General features: G+C 49.3%; 1 protein-coding gene across 1 annotated transcript in view; it reads left to right on the forward strand.

The window, feature by feature from the left end:
- SBNO1 (strawberry notch homolog 1) overlaps nucleotides 1-20,220 on the forward strand; it is a 196,503-nt gene that overhangs the window by 159,304 nt on the left and 16,979 nt on the right. The window contains exons 21-28 of the mRNA XM_075322794.1: nucleotides 88-200; nucleotides 590-661; nucleotides 751-850; nucleotides 978-1,052; nucleotides 4,133-4,279; nucleotides 4,409-4,503; nucleotides 11,739-11,831; nucleotides 12,547-12,684. Coding sequence (XP_075178909.1) covers nucleotides 88-200; nucleotides 590-661; nucleotides 751-850; nucleotides 978-1,052; nucleotides 4,133-4,279; nucleotides 4,409-4,503; nucleotides 11,739-11,831; nucleotides 12,547-12,684 — 833 coding nt within the window. The remainder of the gene's footprint in view (nucleotides 1-87; nucleotides 201-589; nucleotides 662-750; nucleotides 851-977; nucleotides 1,053-4,132; nucleotides 4,280-4,408; nucleotides 4,504-11,738; nucleotides 11,832-12,546; nucleotides 12,685-20,220) is intronic.

Genomic DNA, 20,220 nt, shown 5'->3' on the forward strand with positions numbered 1-20,220 from the left:
CATGCAATAAGAAAAAAAAGTGCATTTTGCGATTTTTAATTTTTAGTTTTTTAATTTTTTTTTTTCATACAATTTGGCTTGTTGTAGGTAGGACACACAGATCGAATCAAGTTACTGCTCCAGAATATGTCTTCCTCATCTCAGAATTAGCTGGAGAACAAAGATTTGCTTCAATTGTTGCCAAGAGATTGGAAAGCTTGGTAAGTTGCACGTCAGCGATAAATGCTTCTGTTGTGAGGCTATGCACAGTGCCAGTCTGTCCCTCATGAATTTTGCTATATTTTGATCCATTTTACATATAATAAAACTTATGCTATTCCTGCAACGTAGTCACTGAGTGCAGACTTTACTAGTGAGCTCTTATTTGGCCCACAGTCATTCCACAGAGGGGGATCTCGTGCAGAAACAAAAAATGCTGTTGAATTCAGTTTTGTTTTTTAATAGCATTGTTTACTGTCATAAGAGATAACGTCACCACCATACACAATACTTGATTGAAATAATCGAGTTCGACTGATGAGAAGATGTCTGGCCAGCTCTAAGAACTTGTGTTTAATACTGTGAAATTGATTATTTTGCTTTTTTATAGGGGGCTTTGACACATGGTGATCGAAGAGCAACAGAATCTAGGGATTTAAGTCGCTTTAACTTTGATAACAAGGTAATGATCCTAATTGTCCTATGTAGCTACAAATTGTCCTCGTTTTCCTGAAGACTGTTTTTCACTGCCACTTTCTTTGGTATTCTCAGTACGGCAGGAACGCTCTGGAAATTGTTATGAAGTCGATTGTAAGCCTGGATTCCCCATTGGTTTCTTCCCCTGCAGATTATCCTGGGGATTTCTTTAAAGGTGAAGTAAATTGCGTCTAAGAAATGCAAATTGATTTTTGCTTTAAGTGCATAATATCCACCAGAATGGACTTTTGTATCATAAGACACAAGGACGCACACTAACACGTTTGCATTTCCAATTCTAGATGTCCGTCAAGGGTTGATTGGAGTTGGACTTATAAATGTAGAAGATCGCTCTGGGATTTTGACTCTTGATAAAGGTATGAATTATGCATTTTCTAGTAGATTCTATGTCTTTACAAGACTAAGATGGCTTTATACAATTCAGTGTGTATGGTAAAGTAATGTTTTTGTGGACTGAATCTGGAACTTCATTCAGTGTTGCTAAAAAGCTAACCGTTTTTGTCAGGGTTGTGCAGCTTCGCTAAACTCCTGCATAAGACAATTTGTTGTTTGGGTATGTGTCTACGATCAGGACTCTGCATCCTGGATGCAGCGGCTCCTGACCTGTGGGTCCGCGAGTCTCTTCCGCAGGAGACTGTAGCTGCTCCTACCTACGATCAGGGTTTGGTGCACTGCTGTCTCACTTGTCTTCTCCCTACGGAGGAAGCATGCAAATCCGCAGCAAACAATTGACATGCTGCGGCTTGGAATGCCGCACCGCAGGTCAGTGTTTGCTGCAGAAAAAAAAAGCACAATGGGCATGGGATTTCTAGAAATCCCATCCACTATGCTTGTACTGTACAACGCAGCATTTTGGACGCAGCGAAAACTCTACATCCAAAACGCTGCAAACACTGATCAAGGGCACGCACCCTAAGGCTGGGGCCACACTGGGATTACTGCGATCCCCTCGCATGACACTTGGCTCACGCTGGCAGCACAGCAGAGCCGAGTATCTCTGCGGCTGAGGTCCGATCGTGCGAGCGACCTCAGCTGAATGGGTGCAAGAGATACAATGATCGCATTACAATCGCAGCATGCTGCGATTGTTTTCTCGGGTCCGATTAGGCTGAGAAAAAATAGCTCATGGGTGCTCTCACATGGGCTAATATTGGTCTGAGTGGAATGCGATTATTTATTTTTTTTTTAATATTGCACTCCACTCGCACTGATTTTCATACCGTGTCTTAGGCCTTAGGCTGGTTTCACACTACGTCTTTTTAACATCCGTTGAAAACGTTATTTTAGCGGAAGTACGGATCCAGTGCAAATGCGTTTTCATTTCAATGCATTTGCAATGGACTCGCGTCCACCTGCGTTCACCTGCGTTTGCGTGCGTTATAGTGCGGATCCGGTGACTTGCAGTTTTTTAACATGTTTCAAAAACGCTACTTGTAGCGTTTTTGAGCTGCGTCAAAATACTGCAAGTCACCGGATCCGCACTATAACGCACGCGAACGCAGGTGAACGCTGGCGTGCTGATAGACAGGATCCTGCTTTTGTACTGAGCATGCCCAGAAAGTACTGAGCATGCCCAGAACCAGTCTCGCGTGATCTGTCTCTCTCTCCTCCCTCCCTCACCCTCTCTCTCTCTATCTGTCTTTCCCCCTTCCTCCCTCCCTCCCTCTCCCCCACCTGAGAGCTACGGACACTCGCAACCAAGGTAAATATCGCGTAACCACTTCTCTTAGTTACCCGATGTTTACGTTGGTTACGCGTGCAGGCAGCCCTGCTCCTAGCAGCTGCAGACACTCGTAACCAAGATAAATATCGGGTATCCAAGGCCGATGTTTACCTTGGTTACCAGCGTCTGCAGCTGTCAGAAGCCGGCTCCCAGTCTAGTTCCCCTCACTCCCGATCACATGACTCTAATGCCCGCCCCTAAACATCCAGTGCAGGATCCTGCAAAATAACATATGCGTTTGCATACGGTATTTGCTGTAAAAGCAGGATCCGTACTTCCGCTAAAAAAAACGTTTTCAACGGATGTTAAAAAGACGTAGTGTGAAACCAGCCTTACTCTAAATAGTAGAAACATTGTTGCACAATTACAGTAATGTAGCCCAATTTGGACAGCTGCTGATTTCTTCTCTCAAGGGCTTGCAATAGTGTGCTGCTAGAAAGCCCCACTGACTATCAAAACACAATGTCCACAGCATGACTAAGGGTACTTTCACACTTGCGTTATTTTCCTTCCGTTACAATCCGCCCTTTTGGGAAACAGCGGAATCCGTTAACGGATTCCGCTGTTTCCCATAGACTTGTATGGTTGACGGATTGTACCAAAAGGAGCTGCGTTGCTTCCGCTGGGCGACGCTCCGTTGCTTCCGCCCAGCGGGAGGAACGCAGCATGTAACGTTATTTTGAGCAGCGGAATCCTCTGGATTTCACTGCGCATGCTCTTTTTTTTTTTTTTTTTTTTTTTTTTTTTTTTTAAATCAAACTTTATTTTGGCTCGCGGTGGCCGAACGTTCAGCTGAGCGCCCGGCCGTCGGCAAGCGACAGCGCTCAGCTGAATGACCGGCCACCAGCATGCCCGGCCGCCGGCAAGTCACAGCGCTCAGCTGAGCGCCCGCCCGCCGGCATGCCCGGGCGCCGGCAAGTGACAGCGATCAGCTGATCACCCGGCGGCCGGCTGCAGGGAGCGATCAGCTGATCACCCGGCGGCCGGGAGCGATCAGCTGATCACCCGGCAGCCGGCTGCAGGGAGCGATCAGCTGATCACCCGGCAGCCGGGAGCGATCAGCTGATCACCCGGCGGGCGGGAGCGATCAGCTGATCACCCGGCAGCCGGCTGCAGGGAGCGATCAGCTGATCACCCGGCAGCCGGGAGCGATCAGCTGATCACCCGGCGGGCGGGAGCGATCAGCTGTTCACCCGGCAGCCGGCTGCAGGGAGCGATCAGCTGATCACCCGGCAGCCGGGAGCGATCAGCTGATCACCCGGCGGGCGGGAGCGATCAGCTGATCACCCGGCGGCCGGCTACTGGGAGCAATCAGCTGATCACCCAGCGGCCGGCTGCAGGGAACGATCAGCTGATCGTTCACTATAGTCTGCCGCTGGTAAAACCGGGGAAAAAAAAAAAAAAAAATCAAAACGAATTGCGTTGTTTTGCAGCATCCGTTGCATCCGTTGTGTCACTATATGCAACACATCCGTTGCATCCGTTACACAACGCAATGCAACGGATACCGTTCAACGCAAGTGTGAAAGTAGCCTAAAGCAGAATTACCACTATACACTTTTAATCCTCAGCACCGAACGAACCTGCAGATGTCTGCACAGTGCTTGGTTTGGAGAAGGCATGATTGCAGTGTGATCACTAATGAGCAAGTCATGCAAATCTTAAGAAACTGCTTATACGCAAGTAACAAGTGTTTAAAATTTATTTTTACAGATTACAACAACATTGGAAAGTTTCTCAATCGTATTTTGGGCATGGAAGTGCACCAGCAAAATGCGCTCTTTCAGTATTTCTCTGACACGCTCAATGCAGTTATACAGAACGCTAAGAAAAATGGCAGATATGACATGGGCATTCTAGGTAATGGAATAATGGGGCTCACATAGGTTTTTTTTAATCCACTTAAACTTTACATCTGAAAATATATATATTTTTTTTTTTTATTGCATTGTTTTATATCACTCTTAATTGCATTATTTGTTTGCACAGATCTTGGTTCTGGTGATGAAAAGGTTAGAAAAGCAGAAGTGAAGAAGTTTCTGACCCCAGGTTATTCCACGTCAGGTCATGTGGAATTGTATACGGTAAGGTTTTGGGGGTTTTTTTGTTCCTCTTTGCGGTAGCCGGGGCTTTGTACATACAAAGCTTCATTTTTTTTTAAGCTTTGTATCCCAAAATGGTACCAATACAGGTCACGGAGTAAAAAAAAAATTGAATCCTCAAACTGCTCAATCGAACGATTGAGGCTGTGTGCACACAATTGAGGTTTTTGTGTTGCAGATTTGGTGCATTTTATTGTGCAGTTTGTTACCCAAATCTGCATGTCTATCCTTATACCAGCAAAGTCAATGAGAATTCTGAAGTGCTGTGCGCACGTTGCTGCTTTTTTTTTTTTTCCTTGTAGTTTTGGATGCAGAAAAAAAATCTGCAGCATGTCCGTTGTTGGTGCGTTTTTCCTGCATTGTTTAGCCCTTCCAGGTATTTCCCAAAAAAAGCGCATGTGTTTTTTGGTGCAGAAAATGTCTGTGCATTTAATCTGCAGCATGCACACATATCCTAAATGATGGGGGATGGGGGGGGGGGATCTAGATCCCAGAAAATAGCTAAACAAGTGTTTTATTTTAACAGATCTAAAAAGTATATCATTTAAATTGGCAAACAAGTATTTAAACAACATTTTTCGACTTGGGAGCCCAAGAGTTTTTGGGTTTTTTGTTTTTTTTTGTCCAACCCTCATTGACTGTTGGTATGTCTAATGTTGTTAAAGTGAAATATTAAAGTATCTGAGTCACTTGGCTTCTTCCTGGCTGACTCTATATATATATATATATATATATATATATATAATATATAATATATATAATATATATATATATATATATATATATATATATATATATATATATATATATATATATATATATATATTATAATATATATATATATATATATATATATATATATATATATATATATATATATATATATATATTTATATATATATATTTATATATATATATTATATATATTATATATATTATATATATTATATATTATATTATATTATATATATATATTATATATATATATATTATATATATTATATTATATTATATATATATATTATATATATAATATATTTCTTTGTCGCTCCATTGGGAGACCCAGACAATTGGGTGTATAGGCTATGCCTCCGGAGGCCGCACAAAGTATTACACTTAAAAGTGTTAAGCCCCTCCCCTTCTGCCTATACACCCCGTGTGCTCCCACGGGCTCCTCAGTTTTTTGCTTTGTGCGAAGGAGGTCAGACATGCACGCACAGCTCCACAGATTGGTCAGCAGCAGCTGCTGACCATGTCAGATGGAAGAAAAGTGGGCCCATATAGAGCCCCCAGCATGCTCCCTTCTCACCCCACTCTTGTCGGTGGTGTTGTAAGGTTGAGGTATCCATTGCGGGTACGGAGGCTGGAGCCCACATGCTGTTTTTCCTTCCCCATCCCCCTTAGGGCTCTGGTGGAAGTGGGATCCTATCGGTCTCCAGGCACTGAGACCGCGCTTCATCCACAACTCCTGTGGAGCCTGCTGGATAGGAGCCGGGTATCGTTCAGGGACATGGCCCTGCTACTTGGAGGTACTCTGTATCCCGGTGGAGACCGCGCACAGCAACACTCCAGCTTTGCTGGGTGTGCTAGTGCACCGGGGACCACAGCGCTGACCGGGTTAATATGTGCCATTACACACTCAGCGTTGCTGAGTGTGTTTATGTATAGGGACTGCCGCACTGACCGCCGCGGCCATGGAAACACTGCGGCGCGGCTGGGACTTGTAGTGCGCCGGGGACTTTCCCGCCGGCCGCGCTTTTACGGCGGCCGCGTTTATTACTAGAGTCCCCGGCTTTTTGCGGCCTAGTTTCCTTTCCTCCCGCCCACAGCCCTGACAGGCAGGGGAAGGGCGGGACGCTGCACAGAACGAGCAGCACTGAGGGCTGGAGCATGCTTTGCATACTCCACCCCCCTCACTGTGCACAGTGCGGGCACCAGTTCCCGCACTTTCTGGGTCACGCCCACGGCTCCCTCCTCTCCTCAGGACGCCGGCAGCCATTCCTGTCAGCTCCTCGGACGCAGCAGAGGGGGACAAAGTCTGGGAGACCCAGGCAGGGACTCTGGTGGCCTCACAACCGCTTTAGGCGGGTGGTAAGCAGCACCTGTGGTGCTAGCCCCATTGTGCAGTAGTGTAACATTATATGTTTATGGTATATATGTTTTACACTGTATGGTGCACAGTTGATTTCTGGCTATATACCCTATTGTGTTACTCAGGGAAGATAATAGCATGGCGCCCACGAAAGGCAGGGGTGCCAAAACACAGGCTTATTATGTTGCCTGCGCCGCATGTACGACCCCGCTACCGGCAGGTTCCACTGACCCTCATTGTGTGCACTGTTCGGCCCCTGTGGCACTTACTCAGCCGGAGCCTCTGCTAAGAGGGGCCCAGGGGGAGCCACCTGCTAACACTGTTCAGGTGACGGGGACGGAGTTTGCAAAACTCTCTGAGACTATGGCTAAGATACTAGAAGCCTTGCAGTCCAGGCCGGTATCTCAGCACAGGGACTCTGTTGAATCTTTGTTCCCTGGCCCACCTCAGCTGGACCAACAATGTCCTCCCGGGGTATCTCATGGATCCCAGGCTGAGGGTTCTGACACAGACCCCAGCCCCAGACCGACTAAGCGAGCTCGCTTAGATTTTCCCTCGACATCATCATATTGTGCAGGGTCTCAGAGGGGGGGGAATCTCTGGTTGATGATGCGGAGACAGCTGATCAGGATTCTGATCCTGAGGCCGCTCTCAATCTTGATACTCTGGACGGGGACGCCATAGTGAACGACCTTATTGCGTCCATCAATCGTATGTTGGATATTTCTCCCTCAGCTCCTCCGGTGGAGGAGTCAGCTTCTCAGCAGGAGAAATTCCGTTTCAGGTTTCCCAAGCGTACACAGAGTATGTTTCTGGACAACTCTGATTTCAGAGAGGCAGTCCAGAATCACCATGCTTGTCCAGATAAGCGTTTTTCTAAGCGCCTTAAGGATACACGTTATCCTTTTCCCCCTGACGTGGTCAAAAGTTGGGCTCAGTGTCCCAAAGTGGATCCTCCAATCTCCAGACTGGCAGCTAGATCCATACTTGCAGTGGAAGATGGGGCTTCACTCAAAGATGCCACTGACAGGCAGATGGAGCTCTGGTTGAAATCCATCTATGAAGCTATCGGCGCTTCTTTTGCCCCAGCGTTCGCAGCCGTATGGGCGCTACAAGCTATCTCAGCAGGTCAAGCGCAAATTGACGCAGCCACACGCACGTCCGCGCCACAGGTGGCGTCCATAACCACTCAGACGTCGGCATTTGCGTCTTACGCTATTAATGCTGTCCTGGACTCTGCGAGCCGTACGGCGGTTGCAGCCGCCAATTCGGTGGTACTCCGCAGGGCCTTGTGGCTACGGGAATGGAAGGCAGATTCTGTTTCCAAAAAGCGCTTAACCAGTTTGCCAATTTCTGGCGACCGATTGTTTGGCGAGCGTTTGGATGAAATCATCAAACAATCCAAGGGAAAGGATACATCCTTACCCCAGCCCAAACCGAACATACCCCAACAGAGGAAGGGGCAGTCGAGGTTTCGGTCCTTTCGGGGCGCGGGCAGGTCCCAATTCTCCTCGTCCAAAAGGCCTCAGAAAGATCAAAGGAACTCTGATGCATGGCGGTCTAAGTCACGTCCTAAAAAGGCCACCGGAGGTGCCGCTACCAAAGCGGCTTCCTCATGACTTTCGGCCTCCTCACTCCGCATCTTCGGTCGGTGGCAGGCTCTCCCGCTTTTGCGACGCCTGGCTGCCACGGGTAAAAGACCGTTGGGTGAGAGACATTCTGTCTCACGGTTACAAGATAGAGTTCACCTCTCGTCCCCCGACTCGATTCTTCAGGTCATCCCCGCCTCCCGAGCGAGCCGAGGCTCTTCTGCAGGCGCTGGGCACTCTGAAGGCAGAAGGAGTGGTGGTCCCTGTTCCTATTCAGCAACAGGGTCACGGTGTTTACTCCAACTTGTTTGTGGTCCCAAAGAAGGATGGGTCTTTCCGTCCTGTCCTGGACCTGAAACTTCTCAACAAACACGTAAAGACCAGGCGGTTCCGGATGGAATCCCTCCGCTCCGTCATCGCCTCAATGTCCCAAGGAGATTTCCTTGCATCGATCGATATCAAAGATGCTTATCTCCACGTACCGATTGCTCCAGAGCACCAGCGCTTCTTGCGCTTCGCCATAGAAAACGAACACCTGCAGTTCGTGGCACTGCCGTTCGGCCTGGCAACAGCCCCACGGGTTTTCACCAAGGTTATGGCTACTGTAGTAGCGGTCCTCCACTCTCAGGGTCACTCGGTGATCCCTTACTTGGACGATCTCCTGATCAAGGCACCCTCTCAAGAGGCATGCCAACACAGCCTCGACGCTACCCTGGAGACTCTCCAGAGTTTCGGGTGGATCATCAATTTTCCAAAGTCAAATCTGACACCGGCCCAATCGCTCACATACCTTGGCATGGAGTTTCATACCCTCTCAGCGATAGTGAAGCTTCCGCTGATCAAGCAGCGGTCACTACAGACAGGGGTACAATCTCTCCTTCAAGGCCAGTCACACCCCTTGAGGCGCCTCATGCACTTCCTGGGGAAGATGGTGGCAGCAATGGAGGCAGTTCCTTTCGCGCAGTTTCACCTGCGTCCTCTTCAATGGGACATCCTACGCAAATGGGACAGGAAGCCGACGTCCCTCGACAGGAACGTCTCCCTCTCTCAGGCGACCAAAGCTTCCCTTCGGTGGTGGCTTCTTCCCACTTCATTATCGAAGGGGAAATCCTTCCTATCCCCATCCTGGGAGGTGGTCACGACGGACGCGAGTCTGTCAGGGTGGGGAGCGGTTTTTCTCCACCACAGGGCTCAGGGTACATGGACCCAGCAAGAGTCCTCGCTTCAGATCAATGTTCTGGAAATACGGGCAGTGTATCTTGCCCTGAAAGCGTTCCAGCAGTGGCTGGAAGGCAAGCAGATCCGAATTCAGTCGGACAATTCCACAGCGGTGGCATACATCAACCACCAAGGCGGCACACGCAGTCGGCAAGCCTTCCAGGAAGTCCGGCGGATTTTGATGTGGGTGGAAGCCACGGCCTCCACCATCTCTGCAGTTCACATTCCAGGCGTGGAAAACTGGGAAGCAGATTATCTCAGTCGCCAGGGCATGGACGCAGGGGAATGGTCCCTTCACCCGGACGTGTTTCAGGAGATCTGTTGCCGCTGGGGGGTGCCGGACGTCGACCTCATGGCGTCCCGGCACAACAACAAGGTACCGACGTTCATGGCACGGTCTCAAGATCCCAGAGCTCTGGCGGCAGACGCCTTAGTTCAGGATTGGTCGCAGTTTCAGGTCCCTTATGTGTTTCCTCCGCTGGCACTGTTGCCCAGAGTGTTACGCAAGATCAGGGCCGACTGCCGCCGCGTCATCCTCGTCGCTCCAGACTGGCCGAGGCGGTCGTGGTACCCGGATCTGTGGCATCTCACGGTCTGCCAACCGTGGGCACTACCAGACCGACCAGACTTGCTATCTCAAGGGCCGTTTTTCCATCTGAATTCTGCGGCCCTCAACCTGACTGTGTGGCCATTGAGTCCTGGATCCTAGCGTCTTCAGGGTTCTCTCAAGACGTCATTGCCACTATGAGACAGGCTAGGAAACCAACGTCCGCCAAGATCTACCACAGGACGTGGAAAATTTTCCTGTCGTGGTGCTCTGCTCAGGGTTTTTCTCCCTGGCCTTGCCCACTTTTCTGTCCTTCCTTCAATCTGGACTGGAAAAGGGTTTGTCGCTCGGCTCCCTTAAGGGACAAGTCTCAGCGCTCTGTGTTTTTCCAGAAGCGCCTAGCCAGACTTCCACAGGTACGCACGTTCCTGCAGGGGGTTTGTCACATCGTTCCTCCTTACAAGCGGCCGTTAGAACCCTGGGATCTGAACAGGGTGCTGATAGTTCTTCAGAAACCACCATTCGAGCCAATGAGAGATATTTCTCTCTCACGCCTTTCGCAGAAAGTGGTTTTTCTAGTAGCAGTCACTTCACTTCGGAGAGTGTCTGAGCTAGCAGCGCTGTCATGCAAAGCACCTTTCCTGGTTTTTCACCAGGACAAGGTGGTTCTGCGTCCGGTTCCGGAATTTCTCCCTAAGGTGGTATCCCCCTTTCATCTCAATCAGGATATCTCCTTACCTTCTTTTTGTCCTCATCCAGTTCACCAATGTGAAAAGGATTTGCACTTGTTAGATCTGGTGAGAGCACTCAGACTCTACATTTCTCGTACGGCGCCCCTGCGCCGCTCGGATGCACTCTTTGTCCTTGTCGCTGGCCAGCGTAAAGGGTCACAGGCTTCCAAATCAACCTTGGCTCGGTGGATCAAGGAGCCAATTCTCGAAGCCTACCGTTCGGCTGGGCTTCCGGTTCCCTCAGGGCTGAAGGCCCATTCTACCAGAGCCGTGGGCGCGTCCTGGGCTTTGAGGCACCAGGCTACGGCTCAGCAGGTGTCAGGCGGCTACCTGGTCGAGCCTGCACACTTTCACGAAACACTATCAGGTGCATACCTATGCTTCGGCTGCCAGCCTAGGTAGACGAGTCCTTCAGGCGGCGGTTGCCCACCTGTAGGAAGAGGCCGTTTTACGGCTCTCCTACGAGGTATTATTTTACCCACCCAGGGACTGCTTTTGGACGTCCCAATTGTCTGGGTCTCCCAATGGAGCGACAAAGAAGAAGGGAATTTTGTTTACTTACCGTAAATTCCTTTTCTTCTAGCTCCAATTGGGAGACCCAGCGCCCGCCCCTGTTTTTTTTTTGTGTACACATGTTGTTCATGTTGAATGGTTTCAGTTCTCCGATATTCCTTCGGATTGAAGTTACTTTAAACCAGTTTATAATTCTTTTTCCTCCTTCTTGCTTTTGCACCAAAACTGAGGAGCCCGTGGGAGCACGGGGGGTGTATAGGCAGAAGGGGAGGGGCTTAACACTTTTAAGTGTAATACTTTGTGCGGCCTCCGGAGGCATAGCCTATACACCCAATTGTCTGGGTCTCCCAATTGGAGCTAGAAGAAAAGGAATTTACGGTAAGTAAACAAATTCCCTTCATATATATATATATATATATATATTAATAATTTTTTTTATTTTTTTTTTTTATAAAGTTACTGTTCTTTTGAACAGTAAGGAAATGCTCACAGAAGTAATTGACGAATCAATATTCTACTATTTACAGATAAGTGTAGAAAGAGGAATGTCTTGGGAGGATGCAACTAAAATCTGGGCTGAACAAACCGGAACGGAGGATGGGTTTTATTTATCACTACAGGTAAGATATATACAACAATATCTGCAGTTAAAGGTGTTGTCTAGTAGCTTAAAATGTTGAAAAATCCCTGGCCCTCTGTTGCTGAGGTGTGTGGGTGACATGTGCTAACGTAGGACTATGTAGTGGCATAAATTGGAGCCCTATGTTACAAATGCAGCATTACTGCCTAACTCCAAGAAAAAAACAAAAAAAAAACCATACCGTACAGCATTCCTGGCGCAAAACTAAATTTCCAACTCATTAAGGCTCTATCTTAAATCTTGGCAGTAAATCACAGCATGTTGTGACTTTTCTCTCATCTTGAATCTGGAATGGAAAAAAAAGCTGACCGACTGCTCTGCCTCATTGACTAACATTGGTCCAGGTGCAATGAGAGATTTTCTCTCATTGCACTCGTCCGATTCATACGCTTGTGTGAGCGTACCCTAAATGGAAGTCCCATGCCCCCTGTATTATACTCTCCTGCCGGCATCTTAGTCTTTTACTCCTGTTGTTCTCTTTCGATTTGTGACCTGCCGGCAACTCCAGTGTTTCATGAAGCACACCAGAGGTCACAACGGTCTATGAAAGCATCATTCTGACTGAGTTACATTGAGAGCTTGTGGCTGCTTTAATATTTTGTATAGTTCCAGTTTATTATCTTTTGCTAACTTTTTTTTTTTTTTTTTTCCTTCACACTGTTTTTGTAACTATTTTAAATATTGTTCATTTGCAGATAAGAAATAATAAGAAAACTGCTGTTTTAGTTAAGGAAATCAACCCCAAAAAGAAACTTTTCCTTGTCTACAGGCCTAATACTGGAAAGCAGCTAAAACTTGAAACATTGGCAGAATTGAAAAAGAAATATAAGAAGGTAAAAATCCTCCAGGATGAACTTGGAAGTGTGTGCTAAGTCTTTTTGCTTGTCTTATAAGGGACCTCACTGAATACTAGAGACCCAATCATTCATGAACCAAACTTTGTGTTTGGTACCCTTACCTATTATTGAAGTACTAGAGGAATTACCTGGATTCACACTGGTCTGCTTGGTTTGTCTGTGGTTAACTTTTTTTTTTTTGCTTTTGAGAATTAAGATCTTCTGAAGCACTTGATTTCTTTGTCGCTCCATTGGGAGACCCAGACAATTGGGTGTATAGCTTCTGCCTCCGGAGGCCACACAAAGTATTACACTTTAAAAAGTGTAACCCCTCCCCTCTGCCTATACACCCTCCCGTACCTCACGGGCTCCTCAGTTTTATGCTTTGTGTTGAAGGAGGCACACATTCACTCAAGCTCCCATTTTAGTCAGCAGCAGCTGCTGATTGTATCGGATGGAAGAAAAGAGGGCCCCCACAGGGCCCCCGGCATGCTCCCTTCTCACCCCACTAAGTCGGCGGTGCTGCTAAGGTTGAGGTACCCATTGCGGGTACAAAGGCTGGAGCCACATGCCGTTTTCCTTCCCCATCCCTTAGAGGCTCTGGGAGAAGTGGGATCCTAACCGGTCATCCATTCACTGGGACCGGGCTCCCTCCGCAGCCCCTGTGGGAATCTGACGGACAGGAGACTTGGTATCATCAGGGACAGGGCCCTGCATCTAAAGGTACTCTGTGTCCCCTTGGGGACGGTGCATGGAGCGCTTTTGTCACAGACGCTGCAGCGGTTGCTTTATTTTTATGACGACCGGGACTACCGCGTCTGTTTGCCGGCCGCGGTATTAAATTTAGTCCCCGGCTTCATGCGGCCTAGTATCATAACTCCCGCCCCCGGGCCTGTCAGTCAGGGGTAAGGGCAGGACGGTCGACCTGACGTCGACAGTGAGGGCTGGAGCATACTTTAGGTGTCCTCCTCCCCCCTCACTAATCACTGTGGGGCACCAGATTCCCGCACTTTATTAGTCGCCGCCCACGGCTCCCTCCTCCCCTGAGAGCTCCGGCAGCCATTTTTTAAACACATTCTGCCGGTGGAGGACTTCTGGAACAAGCTCTGCAGCTCTGGGAGACCCAAGGCAGGGAATCTGGTGGACACACACTGCTTTGGGCGGTCTGTAAGCCACACCGGTCACCCGGTGCTGGTCCCCCTAGGGTGCCGAAGTGTGTGTGTGTGTATGTATATGTATGTATGTATATATGTATGTATGTATGTATGTATGTATGTATGTATGTATGTATGTATGTATATCTATGTGTGTATATATATATATATATATGTGTGTATATATATATATATATATATATATATATATATATATATATATATATATATATATATATATATATATATATATATATATATATATATATATATATATATATATATATATATATATATATATATATATATATATATATGTATACATATATATATATGTATACATTTTCTCTGTTCGGCCGCATTGTTTTGCTTTTGGCTATATACCCTCAGTGATCACTCTCCTAGGATAGGAGACAACAGCATGTCGTTCACAAGGAGCAAGGGTGCCAAGACACAGGGTTATTTTGCAACCTGTACCTCTTGTGCGGCTATGCTACCTGCAGGTTCCACCTACCCTCACTGTGAGCAATGCTCGCGCCCTGTGGCACTCGCTCAGCCGGAGCCTCGGGCACTGGTGGGACCCTCTGCTCACGTAGAACCGCCGGCTTCCCCTGTCCAGGTGGCAGGGACAGAGTTTGCAGTTTTAGCTGAGAAACTCTCTGAGTCGCTTTCACAATCCATGGCTCAGTCTATGGACAAATGGTCTGCTAAGATACTAGAAGCCTTGCAGTCCAGATCGGCCCTTTTTTTTTAAATCCGATACTTTTTTATTAAAACAGAATACATACAACAGAATAACAAATCGGCATCCAAATTAAATTTATCACATCTATTACCCCTTTAACTCCCCCTCCCGCCCCCTCCCCCACCCCGGCAGCAACACTTCTCCCCGATACTACATCCCATATAGTACACACTTATAATACCCTTCAACTGTAGTATAGAACCATCCCGTTGTGCAGGAGGAACAACTAGTAACACAAATAAAACAAAACATACACATCAGAGGTCTCAGACGGCTATCCCCGTCCCATATCAGTTTACTGGTCCATCACTCGTCCTATCCGCATTGCAGCCAAGGAGACCAGAGCTTCTCAAACATTTTAACATTCCCCCTTCTTTCATATACTCCCCGTTCCAGCTGAAGAATACACTTCACCCTTTTAATGTACTCTCCCCTGGTCGGGGGGTCTTTTTTAATCCAGGACCACCCCAAGCTCCTCAACATATCCCAATAGGCAGATCACTGGTTCCCTGGGGAGAACACACCCATATGTTCTTCCTATCTTGTGGATAACCTTAGTCCAAAAGGAGACCAGTCTCGGACAAGACCACATCATGTGAAAAATACCTGCGTCAGATCCCTGACACCTTGGACACTCCGAATTCCTTTTCAACCCCATTTTAAACATCAGTAAGGGAGACCTATATACCCGGTGAATCACGTATAGGTGAGACAGTCTGGCCGGTTCGCTCATGGAAAGTTTAGGGACATACGCCAGGATACTCTCCCACACCTCCTCCGTTATCGGCCCAACTTCCTCCTCCCATTTAGATTTAGTTTTAATTGGGTATTCTAACAGAAAGGTATGTAGTATATCTTTATACGTGCCAGAAATGATCCCTTTAGTGCTTCCTCCGCCCTTACACACATACTCCAGTACCAGGTCAGTCTGTATGGCCACACTTTGTTTAGCCGCTTGGGCTGCAATCGCATGTTTTAATTGGCTGTAGTGGAGCCAGCCGGACGCCGGTAACTGAAACTCACTCTGTAACTGCGGGAACGATTTCACAATTCCTCCGTCCAATATCTGATGCATGTATATTACACCCTTGCGTCTCCACTCCTCAATATTCCCCATTTTCTGAATCTCCGGGAGATTACTGTTATCCCAGATAGGTGTAAACTTGGTTAACCGGGTCACCCCTCTCACCCTTTTCAGCCTATCCCAGGTCTTATTTATAAGTGCCCCAGATCGGCCCTTACACAGGCCCCGGGCACTGCGGGATCATCGCCCCCGGCCCCTCTCGGTCTGCGCCGCAGCGTGCTCCTGGGGTGGCACCTAGGTCTCACGGGGAGGACTCCGGCACGGACCGCAGTCCCGGACCGGTTAAGCGGGCTCGCTGGGAATCTTCCCCGACTTCATCACGCTGTTCGGAGTCTCAGCTTGAGGACTCTCTGGAGGATGAAGCGGAGGTCGCAGCTCAGGGCTCTGACCCTGACGTTGCTCTCAATCTTGATACACCTGAGGGGGACGCCATAGTAAATGACCTTATAGCGTCCATCAACCAGGTGCTAGATCTTTCTCCCCCAACTCCACCTATAGAGGAGTCGGCTTCACAGCAGGAGAAACACCAGTTTAGGTTTCCCAAACGTACACGGAGTGCTTTTTTCGATCACTCTAACTTCAGAGATGCTGTCCAGAAGCACAGAGCATTTCCGGACAAGCGCTTTACTAAGCGCCTTAATGACACACGTTACCCCTTCCCCTCTGACGTAGTCAAGGGTTGGGCTCAATGTCCCAAGGTGGATCCTCCAGTCTCTAGACTGGCGGCTAGATCCGTAGTATCAGTGGCAGACGGTTCATCGCTCAAGGATGCCACTGACAGGCAGAGCTCCTAATGAAATCCATCTATGAAGCCACAGGCGCGTCTTTTGCCCCGGCCTTTGCAGCCGTGTGGGCACTCCAAGCTATCTCAGCTTGTCTGTCTGAGATTAATGCGGTCACACGTACCTCTGCTCCGCAAGTTGCGTCTTTGACTTCTCAGGCGTCGGTATTTTCATCCTACGCCATGAATGCCGTCCTGGACTCTGCTAGCCGTACAGCGGTAGCATCCGCCAATTCGGTGGCAGTCCGCAGGGCCATGTGGCTACGCGAATGGAAGGCAGACTCTGCTTCCAAGAAGTTCTTAACCGGTTTGCCATTTTCTGGCGACCGATTGTTTGGCGAGCGATTGGATGAAATTATTAAGCAATCCAAGGGAAAGGACTCGTCCTTACCCCAGTCCAAACCAAACAGACCTCAGCAACGGAAAATTCAAGCGAGCTTTCGGTCCTTTCGGCCCTCAGCCAGGTCCCAATCCTCCTCGTCCAACAGGCCACAGAAGGGCCAGAGGAACTCTTATGCATGGCGGTCTAAGTCACGTCCTCCAAAGACCGCCGGAGGCACCGTCTCCAAGGCGGCCTCCTCATGACTTTCGGCCTCCCCAAACCGCATCCTCGATCGGTGGCAGGCTCTCCCGCTTTTGCGACGCCTGGTGGCCACATGTCCAAGACCGATGGGTGAGAGACATTCTGTCTCACGGTTACAGGATAGAGTTCAGCTCCCGTCCTCCGACTCGTTTCTTCAGAACATCTCCGCCCCCCGAGCGAGCCGATGCACTTTTTCAGGCGGTGAACACTCTGAAGACAGAAGGAGTTGTGATCCCCGTTCCCCTTCAGGAACGTGGTCGCGGTTTTTACTCCAACTTGTTTGTGGTGCCAAAAAAGGACGGATCATTCCATCCCGTTTTGGACCTCAAACTGCTCAACAGACACGTGAGAACCAGACGGTTTCGCATGGACTCCCTCCGCTCTGTCATCGCTTCGATGTCACAAGGAGACTTCCTAGCATCAATCGACATCAGGGATGCCTATCTCCATGTGCCGATCGCACCAGAGCATCAACGCTTCCTGCGTTTCGCCATTGGGGACGAACACCTTCAGTTTGTGGCACTGCCTTTCGGCCTGGCGACAGTTCCACGGGTCTTCACCAAGGTCATGGCATCCGTTGTGGCGGTCCTACACTCTCAGGGCCACTCGGTGATCCCTTACTTAGACGATCTCCTAGTCAAAGCACCCTCCCGGGTGGCATGTCAACACAGCCTGACCGTTGCTCTGGAGACTCTCCAGAGGTTCGGGTGGATCATCAATTTCCCAAAGTCAAAATTGACTCCGACCCAATCACTGACTTACCTTGGGATGGAGTTTCATACTCTCTCAGCGATAGTCAAGCTACCGCTGGACAAACAGCGTTCGCTGCAGACAGGGGTGCACTCTCTCCTTCGGGCCCAGTCACACCCCTTGAGGCGCCTCATGCACTTCCTGGGGAAGATGGTGGCAGCAATGGAGGCAGTCCCCTTTGCGCAGTTTCATCTGCGTCCACTCCAATGGGACATTCTCCGCAAATGGGACAGGAGGTCGACGTTCCTAGACAGGAACGTCTCTCTTTCTCTGGCAGTCAAAACCTCTCTTCAGTGGTGGCTTCTTCCCACTTCTCTGTCGAAGGGAAAATCCTTCCTGCCCCCATCCTGGGCTGTGGTCACGACGGACGCGAGTCTGTCAGGGTGGGGAGCGTTTTTTCTCCACCACAGGGCTCAAGGAACCTGGACTCCGACAGAGTCCTCCCTTCAGATCAATGTTCTGGAGATAAGGGCAGTGTATCTAGCCCTAAAGGCGTTCCATCGGTGGCTGGAGGGCAGGCAGATCCGCATACAGTCGGACAACGCCACGGCGGTCGCGTACATCAACCACCAGGGCGGCACGCGCAGCCGTCAAGCCTTCCAAGAAGTTCGGCGGATTCTGCTGTGGGCGGAGGCCACAGCCTCCACCATCTCCGCAGTTCACATCCCGGGCGTAGAAAACTGGGAAGCAGACTTTCTCAGTCGCCAGGGCATGGACGCAGGGGAATGGTCTCTTCACCCGGACGTGTTTCAAGAGATCTGTTGCCGCTGGGGGACGCCGGACGTCGATCTCATGGCGTCTCGGCACAACAACAAAGTCCCGGCATTCATGGCACGGTCTCAGGATCACAGAGCTCTGGCGGCGGACGCATTAGTTCAGGATTGGTCGCAGTTTCAACTGCCTTATGTATTTCCCCCTCTGGCAATGCTGCCCAGAGTGTTACGCAAGATCAGGTCCGACTGCCGCCGCGCCATCCTCGTCGCTCCAGACTGGCCGAGGAGGTCGTGGTACCCGGATCTGTGGCACCTCACGGTGGGTCAACCGTGGGCACTCCCAGACCTACCAGACTTGCTGTCTCAAGGGCCATTTTTCCATCTGAATTCTGCGGCCCTCAACCTGACTGTGTGGCCATTGAGTCCTGGCTCCTAGCGTCCTCATGGTTATCTCAAGATGTCATTGCCACTATGAGACAGGCCAGGAAACCAACATCCGCCAAGATCTATCACAGGGCTTGGAGGATCTTCTTATCCTGGTGCTCTGATAAGGGTTTTACCCCCTGGCCGTTTGCCTTACCCACTTTTCTTTCCTTCCTTCAATCCGGAATGGACAAGGGTTTGTCTCTCGGCTCTCTCAAGGGACAAGTATCGGCGCTTTCCGTGTTTTTTCAAAAGCGTCTAGCCAGGCTTCCGCAGGTCCGCACGTTCCTGCAGGGAGTTTGCCACATAGTCCCACCTTACAAGCGGCCGCTGGAACCCTGGGATCTTAACAGGGTTCTAAGGGCTCTTCAGAAACCACCTTTCGAGCCTCTGCGGGATGTCTCTCTATCACGTCTTTCGCAGAAGGTGGCTTTTCTAGTGGCAGTTACATCGCTCCGTAGAGTGTCTGTCTGAGCTTGCAGCGCTGTCATGCAAAGCCCCCTTCCTGGTTTTTCACCAGTATAAGGTGGTTCTGCGTCCGGTCCCGGAATTCCTCCCTAAGGTGGTATCCCCTTTTCATCTCAATCAGGATATCTCCTTACCTTCATTTTGCCCTCATCCAGTTCACCAATGTGAAAAGGATTTGCACTTGTTAGATCTAGTGAGAGCACTCCGGCTCTACGTGTCTCGCACGGCGCCACTGCGCCGTTCTGATGCGCTCTTTGTCCTTGTCGCTGGCCAGCGTAAGGGGTCGCAGGCTTCCAAGTCAACCTTGGCTCAGTGGATCAAGGAACCGATTTTTGAAGCCTACCGTTCTTCTGGGCTTCCGATTCCTTCAGGGCTGAAAGCCCATTCTACCAGAGCCGTGGGTGCGTCCTGGGCTTTGCGGCACCGGGCTACGGCTCAGCAGGTGTGTCAGGCGGCTACCTGGTCTAGTCTGCACACTTTCACGAAACACTATCAGGTGCATACCTATGCTTCGGCAGATGCCAGTCTAGGTAGGCGAGTCCTTCAGGCGGCGGTTGCCCACCTGTAAGAGGGGGCCGTTTTCGGCTCTTTTTATCGGGGTATTCTTTTACCCACCCAGGGACTGCTTTTGGACGTCCCAATTGTCTGGGTCTCCCAATGGAGCGACAAAGAAGGGAATTTTGTTTACTTACCGTAAATTCCTTTTCTTCTAGCTCCTATTGGGAGACCCAGCACCCCCGCCCCTGTTCCCTTCGGGCTGGTTGTTCTTTTGTGTACACATGTTGTTCATGTTGAATTGTTCCTTTTGGTTCATGGTTTCAGTTCTCCGAAC

This window comes from Anomaloglossus baeobatrachus, chromosome 1 (genome assembly GCF_048569485.1).
Source record: "Anomaloglossus baeobatrachus isolate aAnoBae1 chromosome 1, aAnoBae1.hap1, whole genome shotgun sequence".
Lineage (NCBI taxonomy): Eukaryota > Metazoa > Chordata > Amphibia > Anura > Aromobatidae > Anomaloglossus > Anomaloglossus baeobatrachus.